This window comes from Micropterus dolomieu, linkage group LG10, assembly GCF_021292245.1.
Source record: "Micropterus dolomieu isolate WLL.071019.BEF.003 ecotype Adirondacks linkage group LG10, ASM2129224v1, whole genome shotgun sequence".
NCBI classification, from domain to species: Eukaryota; Metazoa; Chordata; class Actinopteri; order Centrarchiformes; family Centrarchidae; genus Micropterus; species Micropterus dolomieu.
In genome coordinates, this window is record NC_060159.1 from 12,346,509 (window position 1) to 12,360,515 (window position 14,007).

Sequence of the window (14,007 nt, forward strand, 5' to 3'; positions counted from 1 at the left end):
ACTTAAAAAAATTATCAGATTGTTCAAAAGTGTGAGTGGAACATGTGTTTTTTACTTAATTGCATTGGTTTTATCTCTTAATTTCAGTCACTTAATTTACAATAGCGTCACCTCCCATCACAGTGTGAACATCACACCAGTGTCCACGTTTCATGAAGAGTGATATTTTACTGTGAAAATGTTGGCTGTGTTCCCACCACACAGAAGCGCGAGCACTCACACACACACACACACACACACACACAGCTTTGTACCAATAGCTTTGGCAATAATGTAACTTTAACATTCACATCAATAAAGCTTGTCTGAATTTTATAGTACTTTGAGAGCACAAGTAGCCTAAGGGAAATATGGGTCTACATTAGCCTTACATGACAGACATAAATCGCCACCACCAATCAACCACATCCTCCCTGACACACAGTCACCCCACAGGGTCTCAGGTTAAACTGCTACCATCGCATGTGCTACCATGCAGGGCTGTGATTGGCCAGAGAGATCACCTCACTGCATACGGTGACTTCAAACTCTGACGTAGTCCCACATTTCCCGCCGTCATAGCTGCGGTGCTCTTTAAACTGAGACACTGTACCGTGTTATGGTTTTGCCAAAATCACTGCGTATATCAAATATAATACATAATAAGCCCTGGCCACAATGTATCATTTAACCCACGTGCGTGTATACATGAACATAAAGCACGTGTCTATATTTTGTAGTTTTTGGACTTTTAAAACTATCTTTAAGCTATCCAGTTACAGGTTTTATGCAATGTGTAGCAGTTGTGGCTCTTTGTACATAAAACGCTAATATATACAAGCTATAAAACAGGGCAAACGTTCACTTTCACAATACCAATTTGACGTAACCAGTCAAGTGTCAGCAAGTAGCTTAAGTTTCTTTCTTTTTTTGCCACTGTGGCAGCTGAAACGATGCGTTTGGCAACCCAACAGCTCGACGCTGATTGGTCAGCGGGCGGGTTTACGCTGCAGATGATGTCGTCAACTGACAGGGCTCCCCGAGACAGAGAGAGCGAGAGAGTACCGGGGTGAAATCAGCATCGCGTTTACTTAAATAGTCCGTTTTTACGCCGATGTAAGGCGGTGACAGCAACTTGGGTGCTTTATCAGACACTCCAACATCACCTCGCTTCTGTAATGTTTTGCTGCGCTGCCATTCACCGCTAAGGAAACGCCAGCCTCCATGCATTGGTAATAGCTGTCAGCACTCTCAGCTATAGAAGGTATAAGCCTGTTTTGATGATGTGTTTGACTCCACCTGTCTGCCTCATGATGTCCTATAACTGTTTTTCACACTGTTGTAGGCTACTCTTATGATCAATACTGCCTCCCTATAGTTATTATTCATGTATCATTCATAACGTTCATTTTCCATGGCATTGTCAGGATGTTATGAGACAGCTATTTACTTACATCTATTGGATGTACATCTATTGGATGTAAGTAAATAGCTCTTTTAAATGTGTGTTCAGGGAAACTGTAGCTGGTTGTTGTTATGAGAATATATACGGTATTTTTAGCGTAACTAATAATTCATGGCTTACATCTTGCTGAGGCTTTTATTTTGTTAAATTATCAGGAGGGGGGGAAGATTATGTCTTTTTGTGTGGCATATGAGTTATGTCTGTGTACTAATGTGGTATTAATGAGACATGGTGAAAATAAAAGACTCTGTCTATACTGGCAACACACTGCATGCTGAGTGGCCCAGCCAGACTCCAGCCTGGAAGGAAATCTTCTCAACTGCTGCTTGTAAATCCATTAAGCTAATGATTTTTTAAAAACAGGATCCCTCAAAGGGCTGTAAAAGTGGTGTGTGATTTTATCTACCACTCATTTATGAAAAAAAGCAGTGCTGTCAGTGTTTTGAGACATTGTTCCTCTTTTGGTCCTATCTGTAACACAAGAAAATCTATTTTTGGATGAAGCAGCTCTGCAGGATGTAGCAGTGTCCACCCCAACAGCTCCTCTGTTTCGAAAACCAGCTGGGTTTGCTGGCAGCTCTGTAACTCAATGCCTTGGTGAAAAGTGAAATGAATAATTAAAGATGGCGAAGGTCATCTGCAAGAGGTATTTGAAGATGCAGACATGGTTGTGGCTGCTCAGATTAATCTGCTGCTTTAAAAATAGAACTCCTGTATTCTTATATAAGGGGCATGTTCTCTTGGTCACATGCTGAAAAGTGGGGTGGGGTGGGGTCGGGGGTATGTTGGCATCGTTCCAAATCTCCCCTGTTGCTGCAATAATTTTGGGGGCCCACTGCCAACTGAGTCAAGGTCAGACCGCCTTCCTTATTATTAGACAGCTGAAAACTCCAACGAGTCGTGTATCCTGTACAAATGGGATTTATCACGTTTGGTCATTGGTGGTCACAGAAACTCAAATAATCAATGGTGCCATCAGATATAAGGTTGAATAGATGTTCTTGAAAGGTTTTTTGTTTGTTTTTTCCCCTTACCTTCTTTACATTATGCTAATAATGCTCCTTAATCCAAAGGCTACAGGCAGAAAAAGATACCGAATTGTTGACCACATAATATCTCATTGATTAATTGAGAGGATGCAGACAGGCACATAAACATTGGATCAATACTAGAACGGAGAAGTTAGGAATTTAATCCACGTGCCGACACGAATGATGAGTGTTATGTATTTGTTGGCTATCGGACCCTGAAAACAATGGAAAGAACAGTCAATATATTCAGACTAATGCACTCAGTCACTTACAGTCTAGTTCTTGTGTAACCATATCCGTTACCTTCAAAAGACATTTGCATTGTTTGACATTCACAGTCCTACTCCCTGTCTTTAAAAGGTGTGCTGCTGTAGTTCCCGTGACGCCTCGGTTTACGTCAGCCAACAAACGCCATGGAGAGTTATAAAATCACCTTCGCTACGCAATTACATGCTGGTCTGACTTAGTTTGTCCTCTGACCTCTGTTGTCTTGGGTTGCAGAATGGAAACCAGTTTGACAGGATTTCCAGACTTAGCAGGAAGGGGAGAGGAGGGTGGGGTCAGAGTCCAAAGCGGCAACAGGTTCTTTTTACATGTATGTAGGCCACAGACTGTCCTGAGAGAAATTACAAGAGCAGTGTACAGAAACCAGCCGTCCTCTTTCCCTAGCCATGCCAGTCATAGTGCAGCCTTGCATAACTGAGTATTAGAATAACTTCACCCCATTCACCTGAAGGCGAGTTATACATCACCGGTGGTTTGATTGAGCAGCTGAAGAATGGCACAGCAGATGTCGGTTCATAAACACGTCCTGGTCTGAAGGTTGGCTGAGTTCGAGGCATGGTTGTGTCCTGCGCTGTGGAGCTTAGCGATCAAGACTATGATTTAAGTAGCAAATTTAGACCCTCTGGTATGGATGTCGTTTTAATGCTAAATCGTTTCCCCTGTCCCTCTCTTGTCTACCTCCCTCTCCTTCACTGTCCTCTCCACCAGACCCGTCAGACCATGAACTACGTGGGCCAGTTGGCAGGCCAGGTGTTTGTCCAGGTCAAAGAGCTGTACAGAGGCCTCAACCCCGCCACCCTTTCCGGCTGCATTGATGTCATTGTAGTGAGGCAGCCCGATGGATCCCTGCAGTGCTCGCCTTTCCATGTTCGCTTCGGCAAGATGGGCGTCTTACGTTCCCGAGAGAAAGTGGTAAGGAGATGAAAACAGGGCAAGCAGCTTTTGTAGATGCTTGAGGATTGAGGCTAAGTCTTGTTTCCATCCATTCCAATCTTTTGCCCCTTTCTCTTCTCCTACAGGTGGACATGGAGATCAATGGAGAACCAGTGGATCTACACATGAAGCTTGGGGACAATGGAGAAGCCTTCTTTGTGCAAGAAACAGAAAATGATCAGGTATGTGTGACCGTAATTGTACCCGAGCTGTGAGTGGCTTGCTCCAGGCTGTTATTAATTCAAAGTGTAGCACAACGTCCGTTAAAGATTTAAATGAAAACACGCATCATTCTCCGCCCCCCCAACCCAGACACACCCATGTTTAAAACCGAAAGGCATTATCCAAACTTTCTTAGCTCCTTACACACAGTCGTGGTAGTTTGATCGAGGTCACGCTGTGTGCAAAGTTGGCACAGGGGCCAGGAATTTTTTTCCTTCCCTTTTGGCTGAAAAGCATTCCTCTGTTCATCAGTGAGTGAGTGAGCCCTGAATACAGCATTTACTAGCTCAGGCTTTCCAACCTATATTAAATGCTGTGGCCTTATGACTGAGGATAAACCAGGATTGGAATTTCCTGGCAAATGAATACGCTTATGTCAATTGAAGTAGGACGTGTGAATTTGGTTATACTATTAGAGGAATGGTTAAAGGTTGACAACTTGAATAGAAAGTAAGAAATACCCTCTTCTTTCAAAAATCTTATACATCCCATTTCTAACCATTCAAAATGTAAAATACAATATGATTTAATTAAAATTCATGGAAAACTATGAGAAAAAGCTGCAGTTTTTCCTCAGTTCTTGGAAAGCAGATTTTGTTCAACATCCTGTGATTCATTTGATTTAGAGTTGCAAATCGCGTGTACAGTCATTATAAAATGTTCCTTCGCTGTTGTATGCACATGAGGATGTGTTCAGCCGAAAGATACAAACAAGCAGGGAACTACTGAGGAAGTGGGTGATTTATTTTCCCCAAAGTGGTGTCAGATTCCCAGGCCTGGACGAATAGGGAGGGGAGGAGGATTGTGTCTGAACCCTTTTTTTCTTGGCACAGGGAAGCAAAACGTGAGGGAATATTGTCAGACCACAAATCATGTGATTATCCCTCAGCTTTTTTCTCCCCCTCTCTCTTTCCCTTTCTTTTTTCCATATGTCTGCGCGCACACACACACACACAGTCCCTTGCGTTGACCGCAGGAGACCCTCCTGGAAAGCCTTTTCTTTTCCTAGAAATAAGGATTATAAAACTGCCTCCATTCACAGAACTGAGGAACAATATATTCTGTTTTCTAGGGGGGATTGGCAGCTTTGTTTGGCTGGCAACGGGTCTCCTCACAGCAGAAGTGGCTGCAAACAGTTTGGCTGTGATTGTACATATTTGCCTCACACTAAAATTCAGCAAGAAAAAACATTCAGAGTCATGTTTTAGTGGGAGCTGTTTCAAATTTCAGATTTTCTCGCTTACAGAAATTGTCGGGGTGGATGCCAGAGAAGATATTTTGGATGGAGTATTTTGTTTTTCAGTGTGTATAAAGTGTCACTTTTTATTTGCCTGGATGTGTTCCAACACAAATGGCTCTTTGTGTTGCATGCAGATGCACTCAACAATTCATTTGAGCACACATATTTCAGGATTTATGAATTGAAAATGCTGATTTACTTGAAATCTAATTTTTTTAATCTTCTCTTGTTTAAATAGCCATACTTGCAAAATTAGTTTTTAACTCTGGTTTTAGAAAGTCTATATAATTTTTTACTTTCTTACATATTTACTTGAGAAACCACCACTCTCCTTTCACACATGGTGGCATGACGATGTATGAATTTCAAAGAAAGCATTCATCGTTTCACATCTCTTTCTTGTCAAAAACAGGAAGTGGTTCCCTCGTACCTAGCCACCTCTCCCATCTTGTCAGATGGGGCCATCCTGATGAGCTCCTCCCTGATGGGGAAGAGCTCTGGGCCACCCATACTGACCCTGGGCGCCACGGGGAGCGCCGGAGAGACTAGCGCTGTGATGATGAAGAAGAGGAGGAAGAGGAGGAGGAAGGCTCGGGCAGACAGCATGAGGAGGGAGGAGAGCGGGGACTACTCCGAGGACGACGACATGTTCACCATAGACATCAGCTCGTATGAAGGGGAGGAGATGGAGAGCAACAGGTTAGAAACAGTAGAATGTGGAGAGAGTGAAAGGAAACGGGGGGGATGGAGAAGATGGAGAAAAAGAGGAATAAAGAAAGCAAAAATAAATCATTTGAAATAATGGAATATCATTGTAAGGGATGGGGAATGGGGTGGACAGTGAGGCAGTGAGATAAAAAGCATAATCCATCACTGAAATGAGCTTTTAGAGCAGCTGTATTGGAATTGTCATGCAAGAATAAACACACCAGTTTAGTGGTGAGGCCTCCAGCTGTGACTTTGGCACGTACACACTGAAAAGGTTTTAACTTCAGCCGTGTGAAATTTACTGCCTAGAGAAGAAGAAGCTCTGCTGATGAAAAGAGGAAATATCTTCAGTGTGTCTTCATGTGCTAACACATGTATACATACATTTAATGTGGTGCGCGTTGCAGTATTTGAGCTAAAACAGACTAGTTGCAGGTCAGGCTTGCTCAGAGCCATGCTGTATGTTATTGGTGTTAAAGTCTGCCTATCATGAGTGAATACAGCAGCGGTAGTAAATAACAGCCACGTAACAGATTTATTTTCATCTCTGCACGTGAGTGGTGGATACATTACATCTAAAGCCTGGCTCATCCCTACTGTGCACTACTGTAAAACAACACCAGGCTGGTGTTTTCATTCATGTAAGCTTACAATGAGCCTAGTTATTGGCCTGTAATAAAAAAGGTGGTAGGATGCAGCGTTTTTTCATCATTCTTTGATACTAACAGGAACAAACTACCCTTAAACACTAAACCACAAGCAAAAATTTGCATTTTACAAATGTTCAGTCAGAACATGGCTATACTGGTGTTGTGACAGCATTGTAGACATGTTATGTTTTGAGTGCAGACAGAGTGCAACAAGTTCAGGCATGATCTCTGTGGGTGTCGAAAGTCCTTTTGGAAAATGGGTGAAAAGGGAAAGGGAAATTACAGATTATTGCAAAATAAAAGATACACTACATTTTAAAAAATGCTGATTATTAATATACAATTATATTTTATAGATATGCAATATTTGTGTGTGTTTCAGGACTTCATCTCGAGATGTCTTAAGAGATGAGACAACAGTCGGCTCTTTTAAACAGACTGGCATGTACACTCGTTCAGACGGAGACTGGAGCCCTGTTCAGAGGTGCTTCATTCACTCATGATGCAGACCACCTCATTGCTGTTCAGGAGAAGCAGCTCTTTAACGGTTGTTTGTCCTCTCTTCCTCTCTCAGCCCTGGAAACTCTCGTCCCACCTCCCCCAAGAGCGACTCTGAACTAATGACAAAGCCGTCAGACACCAACCATCAGAATCCAGCCATGCACTGGGCGTGGGGAGAGCTGCCACAGGCTGCCACGGTAACCAGTGTGTCCACTTTTTGTATGTTAATGTTAGTTTGTTTCACGGTGTTTTCATATCTCATCTTCTTCCCTGCTTTCCTAGCCGTCCTTTCTCCAAGTCAAATCCGACCATTCCCCAGTTTGCCCAGTATCCATCCCTGTGTCTGAAAGCACGCACTTCCGTGTGATAACACATGAGATGTCTTCAGAACAGTATGGACCCTGCTCTGAAATGACAGAGGAGAACGCTGAGGAAACAGTCGGGATGGAGTCAACTGCAATGACAATGCCTCGTCCACAAGGCAAGACAGACTCTCCATCCAAGAGAAAAGGTAACGTTTCACTCAACAACACGACAAAATGTATCATTCTGTTGGGAGTCTTGTTTTTCTATCCAGCCATCAATTCATTTTCTGTCAGCTGTACAGCTCAATGGCGTTTGGTTTGTGGTGTTAAAATCAGCAAAACATTTGGAGAGTTAGCCAACCCAGGACTCTGCATTTATGGTTTTAAAAAAAGGTTGACCACCAATACCAAATATCATTACATTCATGGTGTAAGAGTGAAGCTCCAAACGGAAACTCAGCAAACTATCTGGATGGCTAGAAAGAAAAATAAGCTTTATTTTGTACTGGGGTTAAATAATACATTGTTGATGACATGCATCTTGCAATAAAACCTCACTCACTCACACTCCACAGCCGTCTATTGACAGCCACTATAAGCATTTATCCACAGCTTTTCTTCATAGTGTTGAGTTGACAAGTTTTGTTCATTTTGCCTGTCACTAAGTCAAACCCGAGCTTGTCAGATGATTTCCTCAAGGGGAAAGCAAATACAAAGAAGCAAAGACAGTATATTACAATGGAGTCGTTGCTCTGTTGCAGACAAGAGAAGCCGCCATCTTGGTTCTGATGGAATTTACCTGGACGACATCACAGAGCTCGAGCCTGAAGTGGCGGCCCTCTATTTCCCTAAGAGGTATGTGTACACCCACACACACACACACACACACATTCTTTTCAACTTTGAACACATTTAAATAGCCGAGCTAAGCAATAATTGGGGGTCCATTCTCATAAACTGTAGCGACGGTGGTGCGGCGGTGAGGAGCATCTCCGACCCGGGCCTCCACAGCTCCAGTCTTTCCCCACAGTCGCTCAGCTCTGGAGGAGACAGCGGGGTGGACAGCTTCTGCGACCCCATGGCTGACTTGCCGTCCATCGCCATCTCTTTGTGTGGAGGACTCACCGACAACAGGGAGATCACGAAAGGTAAGATTCTCACACTGAAACAGCAGCGACTGCAAGACCCGCTTCACACACTGTGTTGTAAACTGTGGAAAGGGGAGAATGAAATGTGCGTGTGCCCTTACAGAGCAGTTCCACGAGAAGATCATCTCTTACCAGCAGTTCGCGGAAAACCCCTCCATCATCGACGACCCCAACTTAGTTGTGAAAATTGGCTCCAAGTAAGACATTGGTACTTTCTGGAGTAAGAACATGTTTGTGTCTAAATATAATAGTCACACAGCAGTTTATAATCCACTGTATGCTGTATGGATTTAACTGCCATACATTGCAGCAGAAACTGCAGTATGTGCAGGCTTGTTTGGGCTCACTTTTGAAAAGAAGTTTGTTAGACCAAGTTGTTTTTGCTGGAATTGATAAAAATATATGCTGTTTTCTCCCTAAGGTACTATAATTGGAGCACTGCGGCGCCACTTATGCTCGCTATGCAAGCCTTTCAGAAACCGCTGCCAAAGGTAAGAAATTGATACACATAGCACAGATCCTAATGACTCAAGCAGTAGGTTGGTTTTGCCACATGAATACCACTCCCCCTTTTGACCGAATCTGGTACTGCCTCCTCAAAGCTTGTATCCCTAAACACCTTATACATATGCCCATCTTATATTCATTACGTTGCGTACTATGCAAGCTATAAACGTGCAACCTCACACCTGAACTGTTCCGTTATTGCAACCTCAGACAGACCTTATGTTTTTCCAAAATAACATGCACTGAATCTATTCCTCCTTGAGCACTCAATTTAAACTTTGTCTTCCCCTCTGTTCCCCTCCCAATTTCATCACTCTCTCCTTCCCTACTCCATCTATTCATCCATCCATTCATTAGTCCTCTTTCCTCGGTTACATTCACTCAGCCTTAGAGTTTCTCCTCTGTGGTCTGACTGGCGTGCTCAGCTACAGCTGTGTATGTCAGACACGACACTCATTTTAACTCACTTACTATCTTGTTTTCTCATCTTCTTACCTTCCTCATTCTTTGTCCCCTATCGAGTGCTTGAAGTCCCAAACACCTCCCACCCATATATGCTTTATTTTCCTTGTTCCTCCCGCAGATACTTTGTTTTTTTCTGTGCTACTATTTGTTGATTTACAAACTTTGGCTTTTTATTTTACGGTGTTGTGGTTGTTTGGCATTGTGTGTGCTCCAGATCACAGTGGAGAACATCATGAAGGAGAAGATGCCCAAGAAAGGAGGGAGGTGGTGGTTCTCCTGGCGAGGCAGAAACAGCAGTGCCAAATCTGTAATTTCTTCTTATTGGTTGATAAATTTTTCAGAAGGTGTTTTTTTTTCCTCAGGAGCAAATTAACATTGTTTCTCTGCTTGTAGGAATCAGCTTCTGAGCGTGGGGCCTGTGGCTCTGCTGAGCAGGCTGGCAAAATGACATGCAGGTGAGGAGCCTCACCAGGCAAGAAAATGTTAGTGTTAGTGGAGAGTTAATGAGGGACTAACCATCCTTTAAACATGTCAATGTCTTCATGTCTTATGCCAGACACAAAGAAGACTCGTCCTCTAGTGACGAAGACCACATGGCAAACAAACAGAGCTCCCCTGCCATCCAATCAGAGTCCGGGCTCACCCCAGGGGGTGTGTCTTATAAGAAAACACTCCGACTCACATCAGAGCAGCTGGTGAGGAGTTTGGTTTGAATACACACTGCAGACTTTGAAATGTTTGAATTTTTAATAGTTAACCCTTTTACCTTCATATATTATTTCTCTCTCTTTCTCTCTCTGACACACACACACACAAACAGCTGTCTCTCCAGCTGCAGGATGGTCCTAACGATGTTGTGTTCAGTGTCACCACTCAGTACCAGGGAACCTGTCGCTGTCAGGGCACCATCTATCTCTGGAACTGGGACGACAAGATCATTATCTCAGACATAGATGGAACCATCACCAGGTGTGTGATACATACAGCTAATTGTAAGCTGTGCACCTCTGTGGCCTTAATTATTTTTTAATGGCTAAGAGGATTCAGTATGATGAAATAATCTTTTCACAGCAGTTTCATTTGCCACATTCATTCTCTGTTGATCATGAGACAATTTTTTATTTCCTTCTGAATATAAATATGCACCTTGCTGCATGCTATTATTTAACCTTTAACTGTCCCCAGAGAGAAAGTTAACGGGTGGTCATAACTTTCCCATTAATGTACCTTTCAAAACTCTTCCATATCTTATCAGCTTTTGTTTTTGTCCAGGACGTATATTTTTGTGTTTTTCATGATAAAGAAAGGCCTGTACACACATGTCCCAATGTCACTTATTTGTTTTTGTCTCTAGGTCAGACACATTGGGTCATATCCTGCCCACGCTGGGGAAAGACTGGACCCACCAGGGCATTGCACAGCTCTACCACAAAGTCAGCCAGTAAGCACTCATTTATTAACACACTGTCAGCATAAAATGCTCATACTGCTTCACAACCCTGTACATATTTTACAACAGACGGGCCAAAGACAAGCTCTGAAAATAGAAGAAATAATTTCCAAACCTTATTATTACTCTCTATTGGGTAAAACAAAGTCTCTCTCTCTCTGTCAGAAATGGCTACAAGTTCCTGTACTGTTCGGCTCGAGCTATTGGCATGGCTGACATGACCAGAGGTTACCTCCACTGGGTCAACGAGAGAGGCACCATGCTTCCTATGGGCCCCGTCCTTCTCAGCCCGAGCAGCCTCTTTTCAGCTCTGCACAGGTCTCTCATACACACACATATTTTTTTTATGAATTAGCACTCTATAGTCACATAACAATGTGCAAGAAAATGCAGAAGACACTGTCACTTGAGCACTGTTTTACTGTGCTGATCATCGGTTGCTGTTACATCTCTGCAGTGTGTGTGCGTGTGTTTGATAGGGAAGTGATCGAGAAGAAACCAGAGAAGTTCAAGGTGGAGTGTCTCACTGATATAAAGAACCTCTTCTACCCCAACACAGAGCCGTTCTATGCAGCATTTGGCAACAGACCAACGGTAAGCACACTTTATATACAGTACAGTACTGTTGGTATTTGATTCTAAAAATTTATCAAACACACTAGGTCATTTAAAGGTTAATACTGGTGCTCAGTATAAAGCTTTGTTCATCTGGAGTTTTTTTGGTTGTAAAAAAAGCCTTTTATGGAATGGAGTCTTGGTATTTCTAACACTGAATTTATTTCTCATTTATAATTGTAGGATGTGTATTCCTATAAGGAAGTAGGAGTGCCACTCAACAGGATTTTTACCGTGAACCCTAAAGGGGAGCTAGTGCAGGAGCATGCCAAGACCAACATCTCATCGTAAGTCCTGCATCCAGTTTCGATTATCTATTCTAGGAGGTGACATCGTAATGACATTCAGGAGAAGTTTTCTGTTTGCTCATTTAATATTTCTGATTGTTCTCTTCCTCTATTCAGTTATGTACGTCTGGGTGAGGTGGTGGACCACGTGTTCCCCCTGAAGATGCGAGCCTACTCGTCAGACTTCCCCTGCTCGGACACCTTCAGCCACTTCACCTACTGGAGACAGCAGCTCCCCCGGGTGGAACATCAGGGAACTACGCCTCCACAGACTCCCAGCCCCGGCAGCTGACTACCCGTGGCCTGCTGAGCGGCTCCTCACAGGCAGAGCACTGACTGATGGTATGCTTGAGATGTAGCAGTCATTTGGATGGTTACGTGTGTGTGATATGAATTTGTAGATATTTGTAGAAGATGGAGCACTTTGAGTGCACAGCAGAGAGCAACATAAATAGGCTAATCTGCAGCTAATAAAGCACATGACAGATGGAAGCGCACTTTTATGAAAAGACGGCCTCTGTAGCCTTCTGACTAGATGTATGTATATGAGTAATTTATTCAGGCAGCTTAGCACATTATGTTATTTTTGAGTGAGTGTTAGTATCATTTTAGTAGCTAGACTTTCTAGGCTATTCATGCAGAGAGTTGCATGCTGTATTTAACAGACAGTATACCTGTGGCATCTGTTCAGAAGTGCGTCATACAGAACACAACCATACTGAGCAAGTTACGTCAACTTGTGCCAAATATTCAATGTAGAATTTATTTTCTTACCCTGAAACTTCCCAGTCAAGACTGTTATAGCTCCTGAGAACTTTAGAGCAGAAGTTACACTATAAAAATGCTTTAACGTTATTATTTGTTGTTGAGACAAAGTAATTCTGACAAGGGAGGAGAACGCACAACCTTTCTAATGGTCATAATAATTGGTTTTGTCTAAAAAATCAACAGTGTTTGTGAGATGAATTGCAGAAAATGTTTATTTTTCTATTGTAATCACACTCTGTGTATATGTTGTGGTCAGAATGTAAATTCTGTGGTGGCCAGTAGTTACAGTTTATACAGTGACACATTGATCATCTCGTCTATGTGACTGTTCTGCTTCCTATGATTTATGCCTATTTCCATTAATGCCTTTAAGTATGTTTTATTTATTCATCTGATTAGATACTGAGTGATATATGTGGCTTACGCTTGTGTGTTAACATAACTGTCATTTCCCTTGTAATATCACTTATAGGAAAACTCAAATCTGAAAATCCCTTTTACACTGTCCACAGCTTAGAGAGGACAGCGGGCCACAGTATTAAAATTAATGGTTGACCTTTTTCAGAAGCATTTCTTAACAATACCACAGATAACATGAGGTCATATACAGTATATGAGCAGCAGCTGCTATCATGGTGACCTGCCTGAAGTGTGAGTGACAGTAGGTGTTAGTAAGCGTATAGTTTATGTACGATATATGTATATAGTGCTTTGTTATTATTCTTTCCATGAAAGAGCTAAAATAGCCCCAAAGCGTGTTATCTTTGCTTTAACTGTGAACACTATGATCAATAATTGTTTCATTTACTCCCTCCACCCCTTCTTTTGACCAGTTCACTGTTAAATTTGTGTAATCCAACTCAATAAACATGCCTTGGTACATCTCTTTGTGCGAAAATGTCCATTGACACTCTCTGTTAACTTTCAGCACGGTGACAACTTTTCCTTTATCACATTCACCTGAATGCAGGGGTGGAAGTAGTATTCAGATCCTTTACTTAAGTAAAAGTACTAATACCTCACTGTGGAAATACTCAACTGCAAGTAAAAGCCCTGCATTCATTAGGTAAGATTATTTAAGTATTATCAGCAAAATGTACTGATAGTATTGAAAGTATAAGTACTCATCATGCAATGGAATTTCAGTTTTTTACTATAATATATGATGTTTCTGTATTAATATTATTGCTACATTAATGTGTACGTGTGTTTACGTGTATTTTACTGCTGTTGATGTTTAATGAAGACCTCATTTTAACTCATTTATATACTTTTGAATAGTTTAATCTACAGCAGTGCATCATATTCTACAAGATCATCATATGTTTGCAGCATCGCTGTCCTGGGAGAACCACATAACTCTAAAAATAAATTTTTTTTCATAATCTTTCATGAGCTAAGAAAAAAAGCCTATTTTCTTTGCTACTCTATTTTCTTTGCTTTGTAAC

General features: G+C 42.1%; 1 protein-coding gene across 4 annotated transcripts; it reads left to right on the top strand.

Moving 5' to 3' along the window:
• The first annotated feature begins 1,044 nt into the window (after positions 1-1,044).
• Positions 1,045-13,954, top strand: lpin1b (lipin 1b). 4 transcript variants are annotated; one of them, XR_006826705.1, is made up of 22 exons: positions 1,045-1,243; positions 3,469-3,672; positions 3,780-3,875; positions 5,568-5,854; positions 6,896-6,997; positions 7,088-7,211; positions 7,297-7,525; positions 8,081-8,174; positions 8,283-8,467; positions 8,571-8,664; positions 8,889-8,958; positions 9,654-9,746; positions 9,833-9,894; positions 9,996-10,134; positions 10,260-10,408; positions 10,794-10,880; positions 11,055-11,207; positions 11,369-11,483; positions 11,688-11,791; positions 11,909-12,133; positions 13,488-13,625; positions 13,841-13,954. XR_006826705.1 is itself a non-coding variant. In XM_046060382.1 (20 exons), exons 2-20 carry the CDS (start codon positions 3,481-3,483, stop codon positions 12,081-12,083), a joined length of 2,550 nt encoding a protein of 849 aa, XP_045916338.1. In that variant the 5' UTR covers positions 1,045-1,243; positions 3,469-3,480; the 3' UTR covers positions 12,084-13,444. The 4 variants fall into 4 exon arrangements, 2 of the variants coding, with proteins under 2 accessions (XP_045916338.1, XP_045916339.1); XR_006826706.1 differs by lacking the exon at positions 13,488-13,625; XM_046060382.1 differs by lacking the exons at positions 13,488-13,625; positions 13,841-13,954 and having other exon boundaries at positions 11,909-13,444.
• The last annotated feature ends 53 nt before the right edge of the window (positions 13,955-14,007 follow it).

Excerpts from the sequence above, each read along its gene's own strand:
- lpin1b (XM_046060382.1), top strand. The coding sequence starts at position 3,481 with ATGAACTACGTGGGCCAGTTGGCAGGCCAGGTGTTTGTCCAGGTCAAA. Across the intron at positions 8,175-8,282 it reads GCCCTCTATTTCCCTAAGAG|CGACGGTGGTGCGGCGGTGA; the intron begins GTATGTGTACAC and ends CATAAACTGTAG. Across the intron at positions 9,895-9,995 it reads GCTGGCAAAATGACATGCAG|ACACAAAGAAGACTCGTCCT; the intron begins GTGAGGAGCCTC and ends GTCTTATGCCAG.